This window comes from Thermobia domestica, chromosome 15, assembly GCF_964235325.1.
Source record: "Thermobia domestica chromosome 15, izTheDome1.hap1.1, whole genome shotgun sequence".
NCBI classification, from domain to species: domain Eukaryota; kingdom Metazoa; phylum Arthropoda; class Insecta; order Zygentoma; family Lepismatidae; genus Thermobia; species Thermobia domestica.
The window spans coordinates 34881128-34908430 of NC_137468.1; the positions used below are offsets into that span (position 1 = coordinate 34881128).

The 27303-nt window shown below is 31.0% G+C and overlaps 1 protein-coding gene across 13 annotated transcripts in view; it reads right to left on the minus strand.

Moving 5' to 3' along the window:
- Positions 1-27303, minus strand: part of mmd (disintegrin and metalloproteinase domain-containing protein mind-meld) — a 750004-nt gene that overhangs the window by 105482 nt on the left and 617219 nt on the right. For 8 of the 13 annotated variants that reach the window (XM_081739572.1, XM_081739576.1, XM_081739573.1 and 5 more), the window contains exons 17-20: positions 26342-26437; positions 20711-20894; positions 11996-12134; positions 7421-7576 (exon numbers count right to left, since the gene is read on the minus strand). In XM_081739572.1, the coding sequence (XP_081595698.1) occupies positions 7421-7576; positions 11996-12134; positions 20711-20894; positions 26342-26437 (575 nt within the window). Of the gene's footprint in view, positions 1-7420; positions 7577-11995; positions 12135-15328; positions 15432-20710; positions 20895-26341; positions 26438-27303 lie in introns of all 13 variants that reach the window. The other 5 variants (XM_081739571.1, XM_081739575.1, XM_081739574.1 and 2 more) reach the window with 5 other exon arrangements.

Here is a 27303-nt window from a genome sequence, read left to right on the forward strand (position 1 = left end):
GCATTGGAAATGAACATTGAACATCTGAACAAGCAAAACAAACCGAATTATAAGATGAACATTGTATTTAAAGTAATCATTTTACCAATTCTATACGTACTTGTACGTTATATGGTCAAAGTAATCTTTGTTTTTTGTAATATGAGTTAGATAATAATTTTATTATATATGAGACAGACCATAACGTACAAATTTTCACCTTACATTGAAATTTACTTATTTTACATTTATTCTTATCTTAATTATGAGAGTATCTTTATATCTGCATATCATATTATGTAATATGTGATAAGTGAAAAATTTTAAGATAACTATTGAACCCCGTAATCAGAAATAAAATATAAAACGCGAAGCGTACCCAGAAGATTGAAGTATAATATGTACTTAATATTTCTTTCACAAGCTTCACGACCTGCGCCATCTTATTAAATTAAAGTCCATTGGTTTATACACGGAATATCATTCTCTTTTCTATGAAGTGAATGAATATTTTGATGATGTGATTTTACTGTTTTTTTCTTTAGGTCCATTTAAATGTTTCTTGCTCAAAAATATTTTGTTATATACAGAGTGTTTCAAAACAATACCGCCAACGTTCGGGAGGTGATTCCTGACACCAAGATAAGACAAAAACTATAGACCAACCTGTGTGAACAAATCCGTCATTTCGGATTTATAGACTGCCGAAAACATGAAAGAAAATGAACTTTAAAGGTTCGTAGCTCCAATACTATGGGACATACCGTAGTCGGGTCAAGACTTCACTTAGGAAATAATATGTGCGCTATCCAAAAATACATGTTTCAGAATCCTAAGGCACTCACACTACAATTTTTATAGAGGGGGTTTGGCTATAGGCATATAATTTGAAGTACTCACCAGCTACTCTATAAAAATTGTTGCAGAAGTACCGCAGGATTCTGAAATATGAATATTTGGATAGGACACATACTAGTTCGTAAGTGAAGCCTTGACCCAACTACGGTAGGTCCCACAGTATTGGAGCTATGGACCTTTAAAGTTTTTTTTTTTTTTTTATATATATATATATTTTCAGCAGCTTATAACTCCAAAAGAAAACTTTTGTGCACCCAGCTTGGTCTATACTTTTCGTCTTATCTCGGTATCAGGAATCACCTTCCGAACGTTGTCGGTGTTCTTTTGAAACACACTGTATAGGGAATATTTTTCTCTTTTCTATGAAATGAACGAATATTTTGATGATGTGATTGTATTGTTTTCTTCTTTAGGGCCATTTAAAATGTCCCTTGCTTAATAATATTTTGTTATATCTAATGTCATATTACTTAAATTAAGTTTCATTTACAAGTAAATATAACAATATTTAATTTTCACAAAAGTAAGAGACATTACGCCAAAATAAAAAAAATCAGTAAACACAAATGGTTAAAATTACCCTTTATTTAAAAGTAAATAAAAGAATACTTTCCCATATAAATATATGGATTGAAAAACAAAAATGACGAAAGTATTTAACATCCTTCATGTCTCACATGATGTCATTCTTCAATTTTGCGAAGAATAATCGACTATTCGAGACGAAGAAACGTCTACCTTTTCTCAGCACACTTTCAAATAAAGTTTGAAAATTTACGGAACGTCATATAGTTTACACCTTGTTGGTTCATAATATCATTTTGGAGGTAAATATTATTCGTTTATCTATTTATGACAAAGTTATAGTCATGCAGCTTTCATAATCACTTGTCTGGGAACTTTGACCAATGTGAGATCTATTGCGCTCCATTTGTTGAAACTTTTAATTGGAGCAGTCTATCTATATCTACTATTCATTATGGTTATTCTATTTTCATCTAGGTGGATCAGTGGTAGAGCGTTCATCCCTGGTTCGATTTCAGCTCGCGCCAAGTGAACTTTGTGGTGGACAAACACCGTGTGCGTTGGATTTCTCGGAGTTCTCTCGTTTCCTCGCACTTTCTTCATTCCACCATTTCATTCATTTCTCATTATCACCGTCTACTTTAGGCTAGCCGGCATAAGAGTGGGACGTAAAACTTACAGATTTTCTATTTTCATCTATTCACTTACTATAACCCATCATTCACTCATTGGAACTTATTTGCTGTTTCACACCACTCTTTACTAACCCATTCGTAGTAACTTATTTACCCGTTATTACTCATTACTTATTCACTCATTACCGCTGAGTGCTCATGTACCCACAATAATTTATTGCTCGCCTACTTCTATTAACTTTTCGTTCATTCACTATCACTCATTACTCACTCATCTACTATAATGTATTGCTTACTTACGTTTACTCAATCACTCTACCATTCGTTACTTACTCACTAGAAGTACCTTACTTACTACCACTTACTTTTCACTCGTTACCACTTACTTCTTACTCAGTTACTCACTACTACTCCCAGACAAGTTTCTTTCGCTCTTTCTTACAAAAGCAAAATCAACAAAGGCACAAACATATCTCCGAATAATAAATTCCTGTCGCTTAGTGTTGATGTACTTCTCGTTTTCCAGACACAATTCGGACTATAAAAATATCATTTCTTGCTTTTCTTATAGTTTCAAATAAAACAAAACGAGACATTGCAAAACCACGCTAAGGAATTCTAACTATCATTTTACTTACAGATTTCTGTAATTCCTGAATTTTCTTTAAGCTTCCAAGCTTTCGACTCTCACCTGGAGTCTTGGTCACGGAGGTTAAAAACAGGAAAAAAAGAATAGAAATATCAAGGTATAAAAAGGAACGCACAACACAAGAAAAGAGCTGTGTTGTACAAAAACCATGTTGTCCAGTGCGTAAGCGATCTCCAAAGGAGGTGAAGAGAACTAATATATGGCGAAGTCAATTTGTTCCTCCATAAACTATAGTTCGAACAAGGAACAGAAAAGATGAACAAACTGACTCCACCATATTTTAGCTCATTTCACCTCATTTCGAGATCGCTGACGCACTTGACAACGTGTTTTTCGTACAACACATCTCTTCCCTTGGTAAGTCCGTTCCTTTTTATTCCTTGATATTTCTATTCTTTTTCTTCCTGTTTTTAACCTTCGTGACCAAGTCTCCAGAGGAGAGTCGAAAGCTTGGAACTATAGAAATTCAGGAATTACAGAAATCTGTAAGTAGAGTAAAATAAAATGCTTCGAAATAATTTAAATAAGATTCCTTTCTTACAAGTTTTGTGTCATTTACGTAAACGGCATAGATCCATATGAACACAAAAAATATACTCTCAACTAACGGAGATTATCGTTCATATTATAAAATAAGATGTGTTAATTATACCTCAATGCACATGGCTCATTTGTGAATACCTTAAGAACAAACTTTGATTGATTTTACTTTCAAAAATCAAATAAAATTAACCTTAGTAATCACAAAAATCATATGTAACCGTTGCCGAATATACGATAAACACTCCTAATGTAATTTCAACACCTAGAGCGAAGTTATGTAATTTTGTTACCACTAAGGAAATGTTTGTTATTAGTTAAAAAAAAAAAAAGAAAAAAATCTCCATGTATCATTTGAGAAACATCGCTTGACGATAAATATACTATACTTACATGTTTAATTAAGTGAAAATTTAAGTGAGTTGAAAATTTAGTGGTACGTTCCGTGATATATTATAAAGTTCTATAGAATAGTTGGCGTAGTTACATTAAAACCAGTGACATAATTTATACTATTAGATTAGTTAAGGAGTGCCAAGCAAGTAATGATGTGCACATCATCTTGGAAACTTTAAGATACAGATAATTATACATGATTTGATTAATATGTACATTTTACTTTTTTCCTAGAAATATGAGACATTAATTTTGCATAGAGCTTTCTGTAGGTATGCAATTGTCCGTAGTATACAAATAAAAGAATCTGAGAGTAATTGTTTTAGAATTTCTGTCGTGAGAAAGTGAAGATAGATCTCCTAAGTATACTGTACTTCAGGAAATGTAAAATCATTTTCTCAGCATAGACGTCCGTCAGAAGCTGAGAATAGATCTTACAATAAAAGCTCATAAGAAACTCAAGAGTAGAAACTACGACTGGTAACCTTTTTAGGTGACCTGTCGTGAGAAACAAAAGATATATCTAAGTACAATGAGAAATGAGGAAAAAAAAGTTCTGAGAAAAAGTCTTTAAATTAACGTCGATAAGAAACTTAGATTAAAAACTACGACTGGGAGTTGCTTGAGGATTACAATGTGATAAATTTAGATTGAATCGTTAGATCCACAGTTATACGATATCGGGTTTGTCAAGATACTATGTAAGAGAGCTGAAAATATGGATCTTGAGATGCAATTTTCAATTGATTTTACAGAACTAGAAAGCCATTACATAATACAAGAAATTTAGAATGTAAGATATTTACGAAACAGCCATACGGAACTGACAACTAGTTTCTTTAGAATAATTCTGAGATTTGAGAGTGATTTTTCTTAGTTCTATATGCATGTATGAAGAACTGAACATTATTGTGTCTAAGGTTCGCGAGTAACTGAGAATGAATCTGTTTAAAATTCGAGGGGAACTGAAAAGGAATGATTTTGAAGTCTGCGAGAAACTGAAGATATTGATATCATCATGGTAATATCTCTGAAGAACTCAAACTGAATCTTCTCAGAAGAGTATCTATGATAGTAAGTGAGAACATCTTCACAGAATAATAGCTAGGAAGAATTTGGAATAGAATCCAGCTACGTCCTGACAATTAAAAATTGTAATATGTCTCACTAAAATAATGTATGTTAGAAACCAAGAATTGATTTTCTTTTTAGAATAACATTTGTAAGAACCAAAACGAATATGCTTAGGATAAAACTTTTATGAGAAAATTATAATACTTTTCCTTTGAATTACGTCTGTAAGCAAACTGAGAATGTATATTCTTACAAACTGAATGTTAGAATATCAACAGATGAAAGGAGAATGGGCTTCTGAAACATCTCGTGAGACAACTGAGTAAGCTTTAGAATAAAGTCAGTGAGGAAGTTTGGATTTTTTTTGTACTTCAATGTCCCATTTTTATGAACTGAAGCTAAGGGAGACGGTGATTATGATAATGAATGAAGTGCTGGAACGAAGAAAGTGGAAGGAAACGGAAGAACCCCGAGAAAATCCATACACATGATGTTTCTCCACTAAAAAGCCCACTTGGCGTGATCTATGATAAAACTGTGCACCCCATGCACCACAGTTGAATCGCTGCCACTGAGCTACTGTGGCGTCTCTTAGAATAATAATCATGAGAGTACTGACTGGAACAGTCTATAACTGATACTTTCAGCGTAACATTTAATGGAATTTGAGTAGATGCTCTTAAAATAAAACTACTGTGTAAAACGAGTCTCCTAAAAATATCATCTGTCAAAAACTAAGAATTAATCTAAGAATAGGTAGGAACTATGAATGAAATGAGAATATGAGAATTGTTAATCTTAGAATGACAACTATATGGGCTTATGATCTTTTTCTGTCTCCTTTAAGTAACAAATACAAATAATTGAGGCGATTTCTGAAAGTAATATTTGTGACTAACTCAAGAGTAGAAATTCCTCACAATAACGTTTGTGAAAAATTGAAAATGAATGTCCTAAGGAAGTTTGAGATGGAACGAAAATGCATACATATATTCATTTCTTCAAAGTAAATGTGAAAGACGTACTAAAGACGAGCATCTTTCTAATAACATGTCTGACAAACTAAAAATTCGTCTTCGTAGATTAATGCTTGAGTGAAAGTGAGAACCATTTCTGTTAAAAGTTTAATCATCTGCGTTATTTAAAATTTGCTGCCTTATTAAATTACTGAATAAGTTATTTGGGAAATTCACACTTCGTAAAGAAGTAAGTATTATATATATATTTATAATATGTCTGTGAAGAATCGAGAACGCGTTTGCTAAAGATGATACATTTATAATTAGTTAACGGAACTATTTGTACACAAATTCTATCAGACGTGGAGGATTTGTAATTATTTCTTCACATATGGAAGAGTTAAAATTTATGTTCGTATTAACATGAACTGCAGAGTATGGTATAGACCTGAGAGTACTATTGATAAGTCTCCTTATGTAAATGGTTATTTATTCAGAAATGAGAAACCACAGATCTCGATTCCTTGTGTGTGAAAGCAAACAAGTTTAAATTAACATGAATTCAAAAATTAAAATTTTTCTCTAGTAGTTAGAGATGAAAAAAAAAAAAAAAACAACCTAGAATTTGAAATGCATTATAACCTAAATGCAGATGAATACCATATTGGTAATTAAATACTAAAAAAAAAGTCATCTTTATTTGTCAAGTTAATTCAGGACAAACGTATTAGTGAAAAGACAATGTGGAAGAGATTTTCTAAAGTCAGAAAGCTTAATTCTTTGTGTTTGCAAGTATTTCGTTTTGGAAAATTTCTTGGAAAACACGCATTCGAAGAAAATTTTGACAAAAAATGATTTGTAAAGTTAAGGTGTCACTTTTCTTGGGTTAACACATTCATCTGAGTTTAGGTTATAATATTATTTTGATGTATTACCTATGACACGTTTTCACTAGTCGAACTAATCAATTGTCAATCCATACTTTTATTATATTTACTTGTTACTTCAGTTGGAAATTTGTTGTGTGTAAAGTATAGTGTGTATCCTGTTATTAGTATTATCATAAAGTGTAGCTTGAATTGAGAATTATATCAACAAGCTTAATGATTAGTGTATTACGGAAATGCATATGAAAATAAAAAAAATCCGTTATTTGGGTATTAAAACATAAAATTCCTCGTATTTAACATATGATTATTTAAAAAAAAAAAAGATAAAAAAATGTCTACAATATGAAGAAAATTATGATGTGCGAACGACAATGTTGTAATGGATTATCAAACATTTTTGACAGCAGCCTGACATTTCAAAATGCTAAACATTTACAAAAATCACATTGAAAAATCAATAAAAATAATAATACTAAATCACTAAGGTACTGAAATATAACAAAGAATAATAAAACATTGAATTATAAACACAACGAAATCAATACTTAAGGAAAATAGAAAAGTATACTATAAGTAAACAGAAAAAGGGGCCAATCTCTCACACACAGACATTCAAGGAATTAGGGTAACGAGATGAAAAAATATTCATAGTAATACCTTGTTCGTTCGTTTGGTTTTTAATGGTTTAAAATTTATTCGCAGTGTTTTCTTTCTTTACTATAGTTCTAATGGCAGAAAATGCCACAGTGGTCTTTAGGCTCTCGTACTATTAATAAATACACAGATATACAATTATTATTATATAATTTTAACCAGTCATACTTTCGGCTAGAGATGAATATAAAAATAAATAATTACCTATTTCCTTAAGTCTAGATATACACCTTTTTCCTTAATAATAGAGCACGGTCTTACCTATATGAAGGCATATGTCCAAAATGGATAATCCGCTTAACATTTTCCAGAGCAGCTTCTTCTGGATTATGACTAGACGGTCCTTTCCCAGCAAACTTCTTTACCATTGGTTTTTTCACGTATGGCGGGTCATACTTGGGCATGGTGCTCTTCCTTCTAGTAGGAAAATTAAAAAAAGAATATTTCTTTCATCACATAAGATGAACTTCTAGAATGTCGTAAGAATGAAAATAGTAAAAAAGGGAATTTAAAAACCACACTTTGTGTGTTAAGTACAAAACCAAAGTGGTTTCTTTACTAGCAACCTTATTTTTAGTTTTCTGAAGAACTTTACTTAGCTGTGACGTTTCGACTAGGTTTCTTTCCAAGTCAGGAATGAAAAAGGAAATCTGTAATTATGATATTAGAATAAGATGAAAATATTCTGCGAATATAGGGATATTTTCATCCGATTCCAATCTAAAAATTCTTCTTCTCATTTTTCAATACCAACTTGAAAACGATATTCGAAACATCATTTATACGTAAAGTACTGTCACAATACACTTAACTGACTTTACCATTCTGTAATTCATAACTATTTAAAATAAACTTTATTAATAAAAAAGTAAGTTAAAGCTATTTCTTAATTTTTTTTTCTTTAAAAAGTTATACACTACAAAAATAATAAAGATATTGCCTTACACACTCGTGTTACATATTCTTACAATTACTCTCTAAATATATTTTCTACATCAACTAAATATGTAACAGCTACTATGATATGAGAACCTAAAGACCATACTTTGCAAAAAAGTAAGTGGCATTGATTGTCGAAATACATTTTTTGCTTGTTTTCTCCACGTATCACTTAATTCTCAAGTTGAAAACGTCTAAAATAAACTTTTAACAAGGTATTACATAAAACTAATACCTTTGTATATTTATAGATTCAGATGTACAGTAAAATACTTTTGCCATTTGTAGGTTATTATTGTTTTTTCTCAAATTTTACGAAGTTAAATAATTTCATTTCTTATATTCACGAAAATATAGTATTCTTATAATTTTTTGTTTCCATAAATAAAGTACTCAGTACGTCAGTAAGATAGTTTTAAATTGATACAATTGTTAATACATACAAAGAAGCAATGATATACTATGTGCAGACTGTAGATAGATATGTAGGAGTGCTACATATTAAAGGAAAGCAGTCAAATAGTTAAATATTTAATTTTTTACAAAAGCTTACGAGCATTAATAAAAAATATAGTATTTTCTTATGTATGAAAATTTAAATCTACTTTCTTCTATTAAATTATTGTATAAAATAGAAAACTAAGTGCTATTGGCACTACAAATACTGAAAAATTATATTTTTTTTAAAAAAAATATTATGTATGTATAATTTAAATATTTATAGAAATATGTAATTTATTTTAATTATTACATATTCAAGTTTAAAGCAAGCATAATACATAAAAATATTTATGTGAAAAAATTATATGTTAATTACAAATTATTAATTTACTACATAAATTTACGTTAAAAGAATAAAATTGCACATATAATAAATTAAACATGATTACAGAAGACAAACGAATTATTTATTTACATTGAAGTAAGTGAATAAATATTTCACATTTATTAAGCTGCTTTTGTAGTTTAGGACCACTAGTGAAATGTAAAAGTTTAGCTCAAACATGACAATGACAAATTTCAAAACAAATTTCAGAAATTTTAGTTTTTAAAAAGAGATTTTCGTATATGCCAATCAAGATTGCTTTTACATAATTTCTGCAAGATATACAGTGCTAACTTGTAAATTAAAAGAGAATATCTGATATTTATGGTGCTAAACGAAAAACTTGAATATTTACTAAGTTTAATAAACATTTCATAGAAATTTTAATAGAGTTTGTAATATAATTACATAGAAATATTTTACAAAGTAATTTTTCTGTATTCAATTTTGAAAAAGAAAAATCTTCAATTGAAATTCGAATTAAAATATACGTGGAAAATACGTTAATTTATTATTACAGAATGTTAGGAAAAAATAGACTTCGTTGACAAAAATATTCATTATATATATATATAAGAAAAGTAAAATAATTGTGACCTACCTCTTGTTTGATGAGAGTAATAGCAGTTCGTCTTATATATGTTATTTTTATATTATACCAAATGCCATGCTCTTAATAAACTATTAACCATATGTTAAATATAGTATTTCATGCAGAGTTTTTTTCACTTTAATTCACTATACGAGATATTTTCTTTTGGCTTTATGAATAGGTACTAGGTATTTTTGCAATATTTGTTATAGAATACCATACCAGTACTTAAAGATGAAATTAAAGAAAAGAGCAATCAAGAGGGCACTTTAATTAAATAATTTCATTTTTGTGAAAATTGACATATTCTTTTTCCAATAATAATTTACCTACATTTTATGCTTAAATACATGTATGAAAAATGTTAAATAGAAAAATCTTTAATTTTTTTAAAGTTATTTTATTTAGAAACTTTCCTTATCGCGTCTCTAAATTACTACGTTAGTCAAAAGCAAAATATTTGTAGAATATATAATGCACATATATATTAGATAGAACTATTTGGTCCACTTAGCTGTTGGTGAAGCATCACAAGCACATAACTGAGATGGTGCATTGTGCAGCTACTATGTACAGTGGGGAAGGGTTGATATATAGAGAGACACACACACACAGACATATGTGACGTGGTGACAATCACACACTGAAAAATACAAATACAAAACCCAAAAAGAATCCGTACAAAGAAACAAACACAGGACACATCACAACGGAAATGTACTGATTTTTTTGTAGTTGTTTACGAAAACAACTAGCCCAGATATCAAAAGGCTTTTTTTTGTAATTACAAAAATACAAGGATAGAGCAAGAGAGAATAGACGGTGGATAAATAGAAATAGAGACAGATACAAAAGAAAATAGATACAAAGCCAAATTTTTGTTATCAGGCAACCACTGTGAATTGAAAAACATGCAAGTACAACATAACGTCAAATGCTGTCTGTCAAACCAACTGAGATTTCTTAATAATCATTTTTAATTGCTTGTTATGTAAAAGAAAAAAATCATTAAAATATTCAATTTTAAGAAACAAAATAAATGTTAATTCATTTTAATCGTTAATTCTTTCCTGTCTCATGCCACTTAATTGGCGTGTGTCTTAATTAAATCAACCTATGTCTTTGAAGTGGCGATTCGAAAAAAAATTAAAAAGAAATTCGAAAAATTATATTATAAAAACAGAAATATATATGATAAATTTGTACGAACGAATACGAAATACCAACGAATACACACGTTAACAAAAACGACAAATGGCTAATAACAAAGTAAAGAACATAAAGAAACACTGGAATATACGGCACTTAAAAATAACAAATAAAAAAAAATTGTTATACTTTCAAAGTTGCACAGAACTATTAAGTTTTGGTTATTATATCACAATTAGAATATTTTTACTTTAGATTCAAGACAAAATAATGCATTTTAAAATTTTATAGCTGCCAGCCATACATACCCATACACAAGTTTTTTTTTTTTTTTAGTTATATCTTTGGAATGAATGGATCATTTGAGTAGATTTGTACATTTGCACTCACCGTTATATTAACAAACCTTTAAGCTCCTTATACTTTCGGGCAATATGTGACCCCTTCTTAAGAAATTGTGAGAAAGTGGAAATGAAATTGGAACAGAGAAATAACGGGATAAACATGAATGAAAAGCACACATGAGTACAAGGAGCTTAACGGTTTCATGAAGAATAAAATAAAATAATTGTTGAGTGATATCAGTTCGGACGAAATAGTTATTTACCCTCGCTAAATGCTAATAGCTAGCAGGAAAGTTTCTTGCCGGCAAGATTACACACATTTCTGACTTTGGACAGATATCTTGTTAATTTTTTATTGAATTTTGGCTCTGTTCCCTAAGTTCTGATTATTTTCGCAGAATCTTAAACAACTTAAAGCAGAAAGAACTTAAAGATTTCAAAAAAACAACGGTGGGTAGAAAAGTACAAGTCTTTTTGATACACCGTTTCACTGCACTAATTTTAAATGTAAATAATTCTCATTTGATGGTACACATAATGTAATTCTTTGTATTTTATCGAAGGAAACTATACTTAAATTGATCTATTAATTCCAAGATGTCTACCAAAAGAACAAGTATATGGTGAATGTATGCATATTTTTTTTTTATATTGGCGACTATAGTTACTGCAAGGACAAAATTCTGTTATCATTTAGTTTAAAATTCAAAGTACAAGGTAATACGTAGAAATATTTGTTTGTGAATATATATATATATATATATATACAAAATGGTACAAATAACACGTGTAAAAGGCAAAACGTACCACTTCTGCAAACACAGATTGATGGCTGATAAATTGAAAAAAAATAAAGAAATAATAAGAAAAACAATATAAATAAATAAAATAATAATCAAAAAAGACTTTTTGGAAAATGTGCATCTACTATCTACTCACTAGAATCTATTTATGGTAATATTGCTACCTGCTTTCTGCTCACTAACCTGAGGCACAGGGAGAAGTTTTTGTGTACTACGACTGACCTGTAGCAGAGGGCCATCAATGCAAATACTATAAACACGCCCCCTACCACTGATAGAAGCATTGCCACTAAGAACCCTGTATTCGTACTGTGATAGTTTTCTGTTCACAGTTTGTAATAATAGTATTTTTTTTCAGTTTTTGGTTTGATTACATATTTATATATATTTTTTTAAAAAAAGTTGTATATATGCATCACAGCAAATCACAGTGATTCCCCATTTCGTAGTTTTTTTAAAAAAGTTCATTTTTTGTTAGAAACAACACAATTAAGCACATTGTTAGCACAATGAAGTATGGCAATCACCACCAAATTGACAGTGTTTACAGCAGGCATATGGATATATATAGAAAAATGTTTTGTTATATTGTAAAATTTTATAATGTTAGTTGCAAAATGGCATATAGATTAGAAAAATTAGTAAGTCAATGTTTTTTTTTTTTTTAATTAAAATTATTTGGAGTATTTTTTTAAAAGAATGAACACAATCCAACAACACATTGAAGTTGGACGACGTTGATGTTTTCAGTTATCGATGCAAACAGAACGGTCACCACACACCCGCAGCCAATGACGCCGGGAAGCAGCATCGTGCAGGAAGCATACGTGAGGAGGATCCACATCATGCAGACAGATATAAAAAAAGACAGAAAAAGAAAAAGAAAAAATAATGTCAGCCGCAAATTTGACAGCACAACAACAATTCTTTCGTTTTTTCTTTTTATTTTTTTAATAATAAAGAAAATCTACATAGTATTTACCAAGAAAAAAAACACATTTAATTTAATTTTCTAGTCAGTCACCATCCATCCGCCACCCGTCACCACCAAACATATCAATAAACACCTTACAGATAAGTGTAATTGGCTATATACAAAACGATTGCCGGCGAATAATGTAAATGAAACATTTCTATAACACCAGGCCGCATGAGCTAATTTTAATTATAGTTTTATTTCAGCTAACTCATCCTATGAGATTTAATGACTAATAATTAATATATTGTATTGATAGGGCATGGTTGATATTGATATCTTCATAAACTCAGAACTCCCTGAGATGCACAATTGATAAATAACTCGAAATAAAAATAGGTCGCAGGGTTAAAAACACGAATACTGAGTAGCATTTTGTAATTGAAAGTATTTGATTCACTAGCAACCAGTGACATTGATGTCAATTAAATTTTAATTATAAGATCACGATTATTAAAATGGTAGTCGTTGTATCTTCAAGCATTCGACACATAATTTTGAATCATATATTAGATTTGAATATCTTGTTCATCAATAAATTGATTCTGAATAATAAATTAATATTTAATTAATTAATGATAGAAGAAACTGTGGATAATTTTTGCCTTCTACAATTAAGAATTTTTCGATATATATATATTAGATTTCGATGTAGAAATTATTAAGTTACAGGAGAAAATGGTTTGGAATCATTTCTTAGAATACTATTTGTTCACGGACATAGAAATTATATATCTTACTACAATTGAAAACAATATAGTTCAAGTTATTCTACATTATTCTTAGGTAACGCAAAAATAACCCTCGATTAGATATCTTGTTATCAATGTCCTAACAACTTGATTTTTTCGTTCATGAAGGTTTCTATTCATTTCGGTTCATCATATGTTAATAAGTAAATAAATCAAAATTCAATTTCGCATGAAATTTTATTAAATTTGTAATCTTGATTGAAATTACTCCTCATGAAATGTAAAAAGATCACAAATTATAATTTTTTTTAGACAATCATAGTCTATATTTCCTATAATGGATTTGTCGTTTTATATGAAAATAAATATTTAATAAGTATTGAAATTTGAATTTGGATTGTGTATTATTATTATTATTATTATTATTATTATTATTATTATTATTATTATTATTATTATTATTATTATTATTATTATTATTATTATTATTATTATTATTATTAAAGTATTCTGCCTATGCCTATCGGCAGATCCTAGGACTCTTTCTTAGGTTTGTATCTAGAAATGTTTCTTCCATGTTTCTCGATCTTCAGCTTTCTCTTTTAGCTCCTAACATTCTTTTCTGTTTTTCAAACCCTTGATCAATTATATTCTTCTTCTTCTACTCCGCAAGATGTGTTCAATCCAATTGCCCTTCCTACGTAGGATACTGGCTAAAATCTCTCCTACCCATATATGATATTAAATATTCATATATAAATACATGTATCATCTTTTGACGTAGAGAATTGTCTAATATACATATAGTTATAAGGAACCATTATTAGATTTCACTACTGATTTGTAAGAATTGCATTGTTATACAAGTTTATTTTTAACTTGCGAAATTTACTTATTTTCTGATAGTGAGTTATTTGTATTTAAGTTCATTTACATAGAAAAATGTAAGTCTATTTTTTTAAAAAAAAATATTTAATTAAAATAGTGTTTAAGTATGGAATACATATATTTTGAGATTATATATCATATACATATATATTACTAAAACTATTTTCTGAACTTTTTGGTAACTACTTTTTCCGTAACTAAATGCGAGTTAAATTTTAAATTTCTGCTCATAAGCTATATTTAAGTTAAATGTAATATCTTTTCAAACATTTGTTTAAATACGATTTTAAGTTATTTCTATTGTAGCCTACACTATAGCAGTGGTAGATATAGCCTGGGGCCGGGGGGGGCTAAGCCCCAACTTTTTGAATTACAAAAATAATTGAAGCTGTTATTTATATATAATTTATATATATTTGAAAGTTTATAGTAAACTCATGATATATTTATCATAGTCTGGATTTTAGCTGCTCCACCCAGTTTTTATCTTCTAGATCGGCCCATGTATTTTAGTGAATATGAATAATATATATTTAAAGATTTAAGTTTGAAATATATAAGCTATACACAAATTTAATAAAAATATTTAATATATATTGAGAAAAGATTACGTACGTAGTTTTTTTTTTTTTTTAAATAGTTTTACTTTTGTAGTTGCTAGCAATTTTGCTTGCCTAATTCAGACTGTAAGCATGTATAACTTCTTAAAGTTCCATTTGCGCTTCACTAACACAATGTAACTTATACGGCTATTAAAGACGAATTCAATCGTTGTGTAGTGTAGCCATTTACACTTATCTATAGACAGTACAATTCAAATAAACTACTCGATGCAACATGGACTACCAACAAGACACCGTGAAAGATTTATCTGTGGAAGTAGGAGATAAAATAGAAACAGTTATCTACACTCCTCCGCGGCAGGCACGTAGTTAAAGAATAAAGTCCCCAACACTGTACCTGTAGCAAACTGCTGCTAGTGCAAAGCAAATGAAGACTCCCTTTACCACCCCTACCAATATAAACACCATAGATAGGGTGCTCAGGTTGTTATTGCTGTCGTCTGGAATGAGAAGGGCATATTAGATGTGTAGAAACAAAGAAATTGTAATAAGCATAACACCATTTTTCCCCCACTATAGCCTCTACTTGATCCAGCTACAAAAAGTGGAAATACGCATATTAGTATCGCACTACTTCCTACAAGAAGAGGAATACATAATAATTTGTTTATAAGATTGAAATAATTGTGATAAATTAACTCTAAACACATTTTTTTAAAGACACAGGAAAATGAAAAAAAAACATGATATATTGTAACGATAAATATTATTATTTATCATCTGGTAATGATAATGATTAGAGATAGGCAAAATTGAAAGCTGTGAATAATCTTTAATCTTACGAAATTGCACCATTAAGAGCTCGTATAATTTGAACATCAAAATACTGTAATGAATAAAAATACTTTCTATCTTTTAAGTGACTTGTTATTTTATCTCTATTTGTATGTAAATGATGGTAATTTTCATATATGTATATATATATTCCATCTACTTGGCTTATCCAACAGTTAACCATGAAAGAAGCTCTCTCACAATACAAACTAATATATTTGATGGTAGTATATTAGATACTGAGACATGCTACATGCTGGTTACGAATAATGTGAAATTATGTCAGAATAAAACTTATTTGTATTTATTCTACAGAATTGATTTGCTGTATTAAATTTATTCACGAAATAGATAAGTTCATAGTATTAGATTTATTTATTAAACAGTCAGATATCATTAAGGACTGGTTTTATCTTATATTGTTTGAATTTATATACTATACTATACGTGAAAGAAGATTTCCTTTTAACTTAATTAACAGTATTGCATTTGTTTCATATTATATTTAAAAGATAACAAAACGACAACGCAAATACGATATTCTTAAACTTTGATAAAGACGATACAAAAATGGTAAGAAAAAAATATGAATTTTCCTTCCTCTGCAATAGATTGTTTTATTTTTTCCTAATAAAAATAAATTACAAAATAGTATATTACAAATATAATTATGAAATTTAAAATAAAGCTATTTTTTTCGTATAGTTATGAAATATTATAAAGGTATTAGGCTAGAGTATAGAGTATTTCGAGATTTTATATTGGTTTGATGTAAATAATAAAGAAAATTGTTAATGAAATAGCGTTATAAAATAACATATATATTTTGATAACTGTTCGAAAAGTAAGTTATGAAGAATCTGAATAGAACAGAAACAGTTGATTGATGATGATGAGTAGAAACATCGTATATGAAAATATTATAAGCTACGTATGGTAATCAACTATTAAGAAGCTTCTCATATTAGTTCTAAAATAATGAAATTTTTTTCAACAATTGTAGCTGGAAAAAAGAAAAACAGCGTAAGTCCATCCACAGAAATTTATAATAATAAATAGAATAAGGAATGTCCGGATAATGTTGACGCGTACCTATACGCAGAACGATACAATAGGACAATATTAATAAAAGTTTTCTGTAGAGATAAGTTAGAATAAATAAAAGAAAGATGCAAGTAATGTTAGATAAGGAAGAGTTAATTTTAAAAGTTTGTAAACAAGTCACTTGATTGGTATAGAAACAAGTTTTTAACTCAAATTAATTGTGGGAGTGTAACACAAGGAATTATCTTGATGGACTATTAAACACAATGAACAGGTTTCTTTTTTCTCTGAAAATTTACAAGAAGTAATTGCTTTTAATTGCAGACAATTGAAATAACTTGAAAAACAAATAATTAAAAAAAAAGTGGTAATCACTACTTAGAAAACTGGATTAATTGAAAGGTAGATTGTTAGTGCTGTCCATGCTCGTTAAATTCAGGAACAAATTAAGGTACGTTTGGCATAACAACAAAATATTTAAATCCCTTTTTTCTTGTATTACATATATAAATTTCTAAAGGGTATTCATTAGTTAAAATAGTTTTTCTTTTAATTTGCAAACAAATTAGTATACACTATTCAATTAAATTTCTTCACATCAAATGGCTGACATTTAAAACACAAAGTATCTCGATGACTATTTTCAACTTCGAAAACCTAGGAAGAAAGAGAGATTACAAAACAAAAATCTAAAAAGGCCTTTAAAAAGATTTTAAAAAATTAAAAACTTCTGAATCAGATTTAAGACTATGAACTATTTTATCTTTACAACAATATATGGCGATGGAAATTGATAAAATAGAGAACGAAATATATTATGATCATGAAATATTTTGAGAAAAAATCTATAACTTTAAAAAGATCAGTTTCAATTATTAACTATAATGTTATATTCAAAAAAGATATTCTGAGACTTAAGATGTTTAAAATTCTCAAAATATCTCCGAGAAAATTCATTTCAGACTTCTACAACAACGTAATTAATAATACAGAATGAAGCAGAAGAAATGCATGTTTTTTTTTAAAACCGCTAGTACTCGGCGACAAGTAGGGGTATTGATTTGGAGCTACCGTTCGCAGACAGCTCAGACAATGCAGTTTCAATCGCTACGGAGCGTTGGAACGTAGAGCAGTTCTGTACATTAACATAACTATCCAGATAAAAATGAGTTCCATCACTCAAGAATACTGGGATATCTGCATCTTCCGTAAGAATAGCGTCCATTATGACACAAAATTTCTCTACGCTGCACAAAATCCGTTTCACTTAGTTGCTGGACAATCATTATTTTGTACGAGTGAAATTTCAGATCATCATATAAGATGCGATGGAGCGAACTACAGGACATACCCAACGATACAGTCTGTCACCTAGCGGATCGTTTGGGACTAGCAAGAACTGGCCTTTTTCACTCTAAGTTTTCCGGAAGTTCGAACTGAACGGGGAAGACCAGGTGGTTCCTTTATCATCACAGATCCAGTATTTCTGAACGCTACAACCCATCAGAGTATTGTGTTTCGATCTGGGATTGTATCTCGACGCTCGACATTAAACTTTCGACGGAAAAGATGTTGAACCGTGACCACACAATCATTGTTTCTAAAGAGTTGCTCGACCGCGAACATACGATGATCTACGATCCAATGCTCCATAGTAACTAAAACTGCATTGTCTAAGCTGTCTGCCAACGGTCGCTCCAAATCAATACCCCTATTCGTCGCTGAGTACTAGCGGTTTAAAAACACGCGTTTCTTCTGTTTCACCCTGTATTAACATAACTAATTAAATAGCTGTCAATAAAAGTTTTGTAACTAACTTTGATTAAATTAGTTCCTCTTGATATTAGTATTATATTTGAATATTAATTTTGAACATTAGTATTGTTTCGAAATATACTGTATTCTAAATAGACCGTAGTTCCCTTTCAAGTAACACTTACGTTAACAACTAATTCTGTTCACAGAACTATTGTATTGCTTTTAGTTCCCTCTTTTAGAACATATATTACCTGTACGACATAAAATAATTAAAATTTTCGAAGGTAATAAAAATTTATCGATAAACTTTAATTACTGATCCTTCGGTAAAAGAGAAGAAAAATAAACTTTCATTAAAAAAAATAATCAACCTTATGTTAACACAAACAAAATCATTAAATATATGACAGTACAAAAGTAAACTTAATTTCCAGTACCTAATAACTTTCAAGTTATGCACACATACCCAACACTTAACACATTTCTAGTCATTATACACATCGCTTTACAATAATATTAAAAAATCCTGGTTTTGCGATTAAAAACAATGCATCTTAATTTATAGTTTAAGAAAGCTATTATGACCATGACCATTAAACACAATGCCATTCTTGTACAAAATTTCAGAATATTGTGAAAGATTACCCATACGGAATACACTTTCATTTTTCCCCTTTAAGAATGAGAAAATAATCTACAATTAAATTATTGATAAGCTAGAAAGATTTAAAGAGAATCTTTCCCTGGCCTTTTAAATACACACAAAATAGTTAAATGGTCGTCAATGAAAATTATAAAACTGCATCTGTAGAAATACATTTTCTAATTACTTGGTAGAATGAGAGTGTCCAAATTCTTATAGAAAATCTCAAAGTTCCCGATTCGCTCTTGCATTTTTCTTTTAAATTCAGAAGCCTAATATCCAGAAATCCTACGAATATCAGACCTTTCTTTCTTTAAACGAGGGAATTCTGAAATGAATAGTATAGATAAACAGATTTTTGAGTATTTTCTGTTGCTGAGAAGTTATATGAGAAACAAAGTCTCATTTACAATGGAACTATGAGTAAAACTTAGCAGCTCAAGTTTGACAGGAATTTGGGAAATGATATCTTTAAGTTTTACGCCTCACGATTATGCGACTAGGCTAAAGGAGACGGTGATAATGAGATATGAAGGAAATGGTGGAATGAAGAAAGTGGGAGGAAACGGGAGAAAACCGACGCACACGGTGTTTGTCCACTACAAAGTTCACTTGGTGCGAGCTGGAATCGAACCAAGGACTAAATGCACCAGAAGTGAACGCTCTACCACTGAGCCACCGCGAAATACAGAAAGGAGTTTGGATCGAGGTTGATAGTGATAGGGAGGAAATGTGAAAATAACAACATACGGAAGTTATTCTCTTTCTCTCAGCAAAACTTGGAAAGTTTGCAGTTTCGGGCTGTATAATGTTATGAATAGGATGAGGCATAGTAGATAATAAAAACACCAGTGACATTTGTAGATGAAATAATGGTATAATGACATTGAAGTTATAAAATACTTCAATATGGGAAATGTTATAAAGTTATCATTGGCCAAGTATTTGCTCTCGTCTAACTGAGAAGTGTCAATGACTATTTATTGTGGAAAATAAGTTTTCAGATTTTAGAAGTTAATATAATCATTGAGCCTTCAATAATAGATTCTTGGTAACGAATTTGGTCGTTGGAAAATTATGTTTCATTTTACCTTCATTTAAGACAAGTATATTGTCCTCTGAAATTAAACTTGAAGATTGTTTATGTTTGTTCACATTCTACTTCAGTATTTCTTCATTTTATTTGTGTTGTCAACGAGACATATCGTAAGCTAAACACTTGTCATTTATATACTATAATTGGAAGAGTAATGGTCAAGTACAATTCCTTGAGGTATACCTATATATATATATTATGTGCCTCTGATACCATGCTTGAATAATGTTTGAAAAGGTGAGCTGATAAAATGATCAATTGATACATTTTAAAAATTTTTGATAAGCAAATATTGCCTACAAGAATTTTGGACCCCTCTTTATCCATCAAGTAAAAGAAATCAATAAAACAATCCATAATAAGTAAAGAAAATAGAAAGAGCAATAGTGGCGTATTTAACTCACCATAGGGGGTAAGCTTTTTCTCCATCTTCTTCTGGACATCGTCCTTGGCATCTGAATCTGTTGGAGCTGGAGGGATCGGAGTTATGCGTGGAGGATATAAAGTCGGAGGAGGATGATATTGAATTGAGCAATCGGAACCACTCCAACCAGGATCACAAAAACAGCGGTTAATGTTAGTACACACCTACAAAAATTAGGAAAATGCTTTAGTATTATGCGATGACAAAGATATATTATTTCACGTTTGGGTCAATCCAAATGAAATTGAGCAATTTCCAGGTCAAAGATTGCTGACAAAATTTATTTATTTTTATTTTATTTTTTTTTTTTACCTAAGGTTGTACCACATTTAGGGAGTTGAAAACGGATATTCATTTATTTTTTAGCCGCGCAGGTTTTGTCGTAGCGGGCATTTTGTATAAGCGCCTGAGCACATTTTAAACTTTTTAATGCATTCCGTTAAACGCTGTAACTTTTTAGGTTTTAAAGATAATGAGTTCGAACCAAAACCATATGAAAGATAATGAAATGGACAATATTCTATTTTCTGTGCACATTGAGACGTGCTTCAGAACGGCGAAAAAAGAAGCTCTGAACATTGAGGTTGGAAATCTGGAAATGTCCATTTTGGAATGTACATTTTGAAACGAAATAAATAAGACTCACCTTCAATTCTTTGTCTACATAGAGACTAGTAGTAAACAACGTCCCAAACAAGTTTCAGATCTGAGAACCTTATACTTGATTTTTTAGAATTTTTTAATCTTTGAGAATTTTCAAAACTCGTGTATTTTCACCATTAAATATCTCAGGGAGGAAAGAAGTGAAAAATCCCAAATTTACACAAAATAGACGATAGTTGTGCAGTAACAAGTGAGTAAAATTGCATCACTGAGACTTGAGTAGTTTCTGAGTTATAAGTTGTTGCAGTGATGTGAAATGCATGATTTTAAAGACTGAACTGATTGTATGTTTGTGTTGATATAGTATCTCAGGCATACAATTTATCTATGTTTCATCAGAAGAAGTGCAGTCAAACAGCAAGAAATTCGAGATTTGCTGCTTGTAAAAGAATTGTTAATATCAGATCATATCATAGATTTGTACCTCTGACGGAAACACAAATCAGATGTTATGAATACTTACAATTAGATGAATTTACTGATTGCAGTACTTCAGTACTTCCAGAACATAGCATGTTGTCATTTGCACTTAATGATATCGTAGCCTGTATTTATGACAGAAATAGTGGATTGGAGAATTGAAGACATCAGTCAGGAAAATAACGATCTTTTTGATAACTTTTTCCATCCCCGTGACCCAAGAACCTCTTTTAAACTATGTACGAATGACAAAGTATTTCACTAAGGTCCGTCGGAAACTCATATCCACAGAGTTCACAACTCCTACAGGTCGTACTTTCAATATCAGTGCCAAACTATGTACACAAATTAGTCAACTATTTACCTCATTGATGTCTTAACAGCAGCGCTATAGGCAGAAAAGAAATAACAGGCGACTTTAGTTTTTTGTACAAGATGTGATTCATAAATTATGCACACATTACTTTCGTGTTATTTTGACTTTTGCTACAAAGTTTATATTCACTCCAATGGCGCTTCATTATATTAAGTCCCAGTGAAGAAAACTCTTATAACTCAGAAACTACTCGAGTCTCAGTGATGCAATTTTACTCACTTGTTACTGCATAACTATCGTCTATTTTGTGCAAATTTGGGATTTTTCACTTCCGTCCTTCCTGAGATATTTGATGGTGAAAATACACAATTTTCGAAAATTCGCAATGTTTAAAAATTTCCAAAAAATCAAGTATATAGTTCTCAGATCTGAAACTTGTTTGGGACGTTGTCTATTATATAGTTTTTTATGTATATAAAGAATTGAAGGTGAGTCTTTTTTATTTCGTTTCAAAATGTACATTCCAAAACTGCAATTTCCAGGTTTCCAATCTCAATGTTCAGAGCTTCTTTTCTCGACGTTCTGAAGCACGTCTCAATGTGCACAGAAAATAGAATATTGTCCATTTCATTATCTTTCATATGGTTTTGGTTTGAATTCATTATCTTTAAAACCTAAAAAGTTACAGCGTTTAACGGAATGCATTAAAAAGTTCAAAATGTGCTCAGGCGCCTATTCAAAATGCCCGCTACGACAAAACCTGCGCGGCTAAAAAATAAATGAATACCCGTTTTCAACTCCCTAAATGTGATACAAACTTAGTAAAAATATTATAAAAAAACTAAATTTTGTCAGCAACTATCATTGGTCGATTTCATTTGGATTGCCCCGTTTTGTTCTACGCCTCTAATCTAAAGAAGTAGCGAACATTCTTCATAATTTCGTAATTTATAAGTTTTAAATAAGGAAACTCAACGATTCTTTCATTTAGCATTATATTTCCGAGACTGTTGGACATTTTGTTCATGTGTTCCTTGAAGCCTAGGCTGTGAATAAGAAATGGATTATTGCCAAGGATGTTATAAAATAAAGGACCTGCCATTACAACAAAATCTTGAAGCCATACGTCACAGTTTCGCCACACCTACTCTGCTCACTCCGTTCAATAAGATCGCAATATTTTGAGCCAACAATCATGGTGGAAACGAAAGTAGCTAATCAAACAGTGGCAGAAACGAGAGTATCCAATCAGACGTGCCGATGATCGGCTGTTTTTTTGGCTTCATTGATTTAATAGGATGAAGATCCTCCATTTTATAACATTCTTGATTATTGAGAAATTTAGCCTTAAGGGGGAATGTTCTCGCTCTCCACTAAATCTTCAATAGGAATGGATCAGGACTTTGAGCTTTTGTACGGTTTTATTAAAAATAAATAAATAAATAACTTGTCACTAATATCTGTTTTAAAGCCGATATGCTCATAACTGTGCAAGAAGTTATTATGGTTTTGTTTGAAAAGAAACCTTAATTGAAAAAAAAAAGTTTAATTTGATTCCATCTATAGATTAGAATATATGATTTTTGAAAGAGAGGTCGATGACCAATTGTTTCTGAACATCTTTCTGTACAAAAATTTATGTAAAACTCAAACTATGGACAAGACTGGGTATCGTGGTAAAATTTGACCCTTCAGTTGGAAAGATTTATTAAAAGATTTTTGTTTTCATTATTATAACGGGTTTCTTTTGAACTGCTAGACATACAGGACCAAATTGGGTAAACAGAGAATTTTTGTTATATATTGTGTATATATATATATATATATATACAAGGCCAGAGGACAGGCCTTTTCCTCCTCAAATTTTCGCGCAAATGCTGAAGTTTACTTTTGTAGTATTCATGGTTAACTGTCTGCCCCCTAGGGGCAAATTCATGATGCACGACAGTCGTAGAATTAAAAAAAAAAAAAAAAAAAAAACACTAGCATTGTCTTCATTTTCTCACGTTTCCTTCGGTCGTAGTGAACATGTGCTCTTGTACTGAGAAGATTGGGCCTTTGTTTCTGGGTCATAACCATAAACCCATGTTTCATCACTTTGTTTTACCCTATTTAACAATTCTGGGTCCATTTCCACCCGATTAGGTAGGTCTTGGGACACTTCCCGTAGGTGTTATTTCCGCTCGTCTGACAACAATTTCAGAATGAATTTCCCAAACACTCGCTGCATGTTCAAATTGTCAGTTAAAGATTGATTAAAGCGTGTAGAAACCTAAATTCAGGACGTCAGCCATCTCCCTAATTGTAAGTCTACGGTCTGAGAGCACTAAATTGCGAACTTTTACTATGTTTTCCTTGGTTTTTGACGTGGAAGGCCGGCCGGACCGGAGGTTATCTTAGACTGAGTTAGTCGCGGACATATTTGAATCTGCTAAACCAGATAAACACATTTGGCCGGCTTATTTATCTTCAAAAGCTGTGTTAAGAATTCATAAGTCTCCTAAGCAGGTTTTCCCGGTTTTAAAACAAAATTTGACACAAAAGCGTTGTCCCAGTTTTTGATCCATTTTGCCCAATTAAGTGAGCACTTGTGAGACCTTTATTTTTGACGAAAGGGAACTAGAATTGATAAGTAGTCTGAAACTATAATATATTTAAAATGTTTTTCATAAACCTTATTTTTCCTGTGCGAAGAACGTTCATTTTGCTAGATATTTTGCAGTTCAAATAATTACCACACCAGCGATACTTTTGTTTCTTTATATAGGTGTTATCATTCTCATTCTCTCAGTAATATGAATACTGGATACAGTATTTCGATATTAGCCAATATTTACATTATACAGTAAAGCCCCGATTATCCACGAGTGTCACGAAAAAAAATAACCCTGCTACAGTCGCGCTCATTTATATTTCAAAAAAAGTCGCTGAGGACTGACACTTCACATGCAAATGAGTACTGTATGTTCTAAAACATTAAAATAAATTGCATTGTAAAAATCAATATGTCCAACAATAGTGCACGTTTCGAAGTACAACTCTACTCTGATAAGCACAAGCCGATTGTTGTAAAGTATGAAAAACGCGAATTGGGAAGAGTGATTTGCGTGGTAATAAATTACATTCATTGTTTAGTACGAAGTGAGAGTTCGTGGAGGACCACTGGAGGGTTAATTACGAATCTTAAAAAAATCTTAGCAAGCAACCGGGAAAATACAATAGATCCTACAGTACGAAGGTCGAAAATTACTGACAGGTTTATTGTGCATCGTAATCCTATAGATCTCAGAATTTGTGGATTAGTCTTAGGCTATTTGAGAAAGCGTTACCCCCTGTAGCGAACGCGGCCAAGGTGGCTATTCAGTAATTTTACTTTCATCAGAGTTGTAAATCATACTGTGACCCAGTCAGGGTTTCCGGGTCTTTTTGCCAGGTCCAGGTGTGTAATAGCAGAGTTCCAATACTCTGCACAAACCATCTTCCAAGCAGCTGTCCCTTTGCCTGGCAACACGTCTTTCCTTTTTTCCCTTCCTTTTGAAATCTTTTAAACAGCAGGCGGTCTATTGTTCCGAAATGCACCAAATACGCTCGAGCCGACGTTTTCTCCGCGTTTTTATTGCTTTCGCGTTTGTGATTAGCCATCTACATTTAAATACATGGTCAGCGTATTCCAAGCGTACGCATGAGCAATAAATACGCTTTGCGATCGCCTCAAATAGCCGGGTACTAAGTGACAGGCTCTTCCTCTTTTGTTGTGATTATGGCTTTCACATTCTTTGATCACTGACCTTGACGACCCGAGCAATACAAACAATAAAACAAAATTTTTATGCTGAAATACTGTATTTTTTTCGTGTTTGCACCTAATTTTTAGTCTTTTTTCGGGTTATCCTTGATTTTCGCTATCCGTAGTGCCCCTGCCACCCAATTTCGCGGATAATTCGGGTTTTATTGTAATTAATGTAATTTTTGTATACTGCATACTATGATCACATTTGCTGTGGGTAATCTAAATTCATGCAACCTGTCTGAATGGACGAATATCCGTATTTCATCCATATCCGTTATTCAGAGGTTTCACTGTATAACTGATCTGATCTTCGTTACTCAAAATGTTCATTTGAATTCAAATAACATTATAACTTTATAGACAGAATATAAATAAAAAAAAAAAAATTCAAAATCTAACAATAATCATATAAAACAACTCACCCCATGACCCGAACATTCCATAGCCACGTTATTGCTTGGACACTTCACTTGATCAATATATGGAAAAATGCTTGTACACGTTTGATTCAAACATATCTGTAAGTACACAAGAACATAATACAATATTTTAATATAATTAATTTCATAATACTTAAAAGAAAAAAAAATATGACTGCACACAGGTCAGTTAGTACATTCTTACTTGTAAAATGAGATTTTAAAATACCGTACATCAATGTATTTACGGTAAGTATTTCTTTAACAGACATTTTTTTAAAATTTAAATAAAAATTACATTACGTCTTCCTGTAAAGAAAACAAACTAACTAATTCTATGTCCTATGGAACCCGGATATTCAATGCCGCGTTCACAAAAGCTCTCCACTGACTTGTATCCTTAGCCAACTGGATCCAGTTTCTACTTTGTATTCCTATTTCTGCCAGATTCATCTTAATATTGTTCTCCCATTTGCGCCTAGGTCTTCCTAATGGACGTTTTCCGATTAAATTTGCAGTTAAAACTTTGTAAACGTTTCTACTTTTTTCCACTCTGGTTACATGGCCTGCCCACCTGAGCCTCCTAGATTTGATTACCCTAACAATGTCACGTTAAACGCTATAAACTACAGTATGCATTTCCTCGTTATGACGTTTCCGCCATTTCCCATTCCCGTTCCTCTTGGGTTCGAATATTTGTCTCAGTATCTTGTTCTCAAATACTTCCAGTCTACGTTCTTCCCTCGGAGTAAGTGAGCATGTTTTGCAACCATACAGAACAATAAGCATGATTATCGTTTTGTATATTTTAAGCTTAAAATACCATTCGCAACGACAAAAGATTCTGAATTGAATAATAACACGAATTCCCAGCTTTAAGTTACCATTTAATTTCTTCTTGGATACGATTTTAGTCTGTTAATTGATCCTAGATATTTGAAAGTATCTACATCTTTCTCAAATTT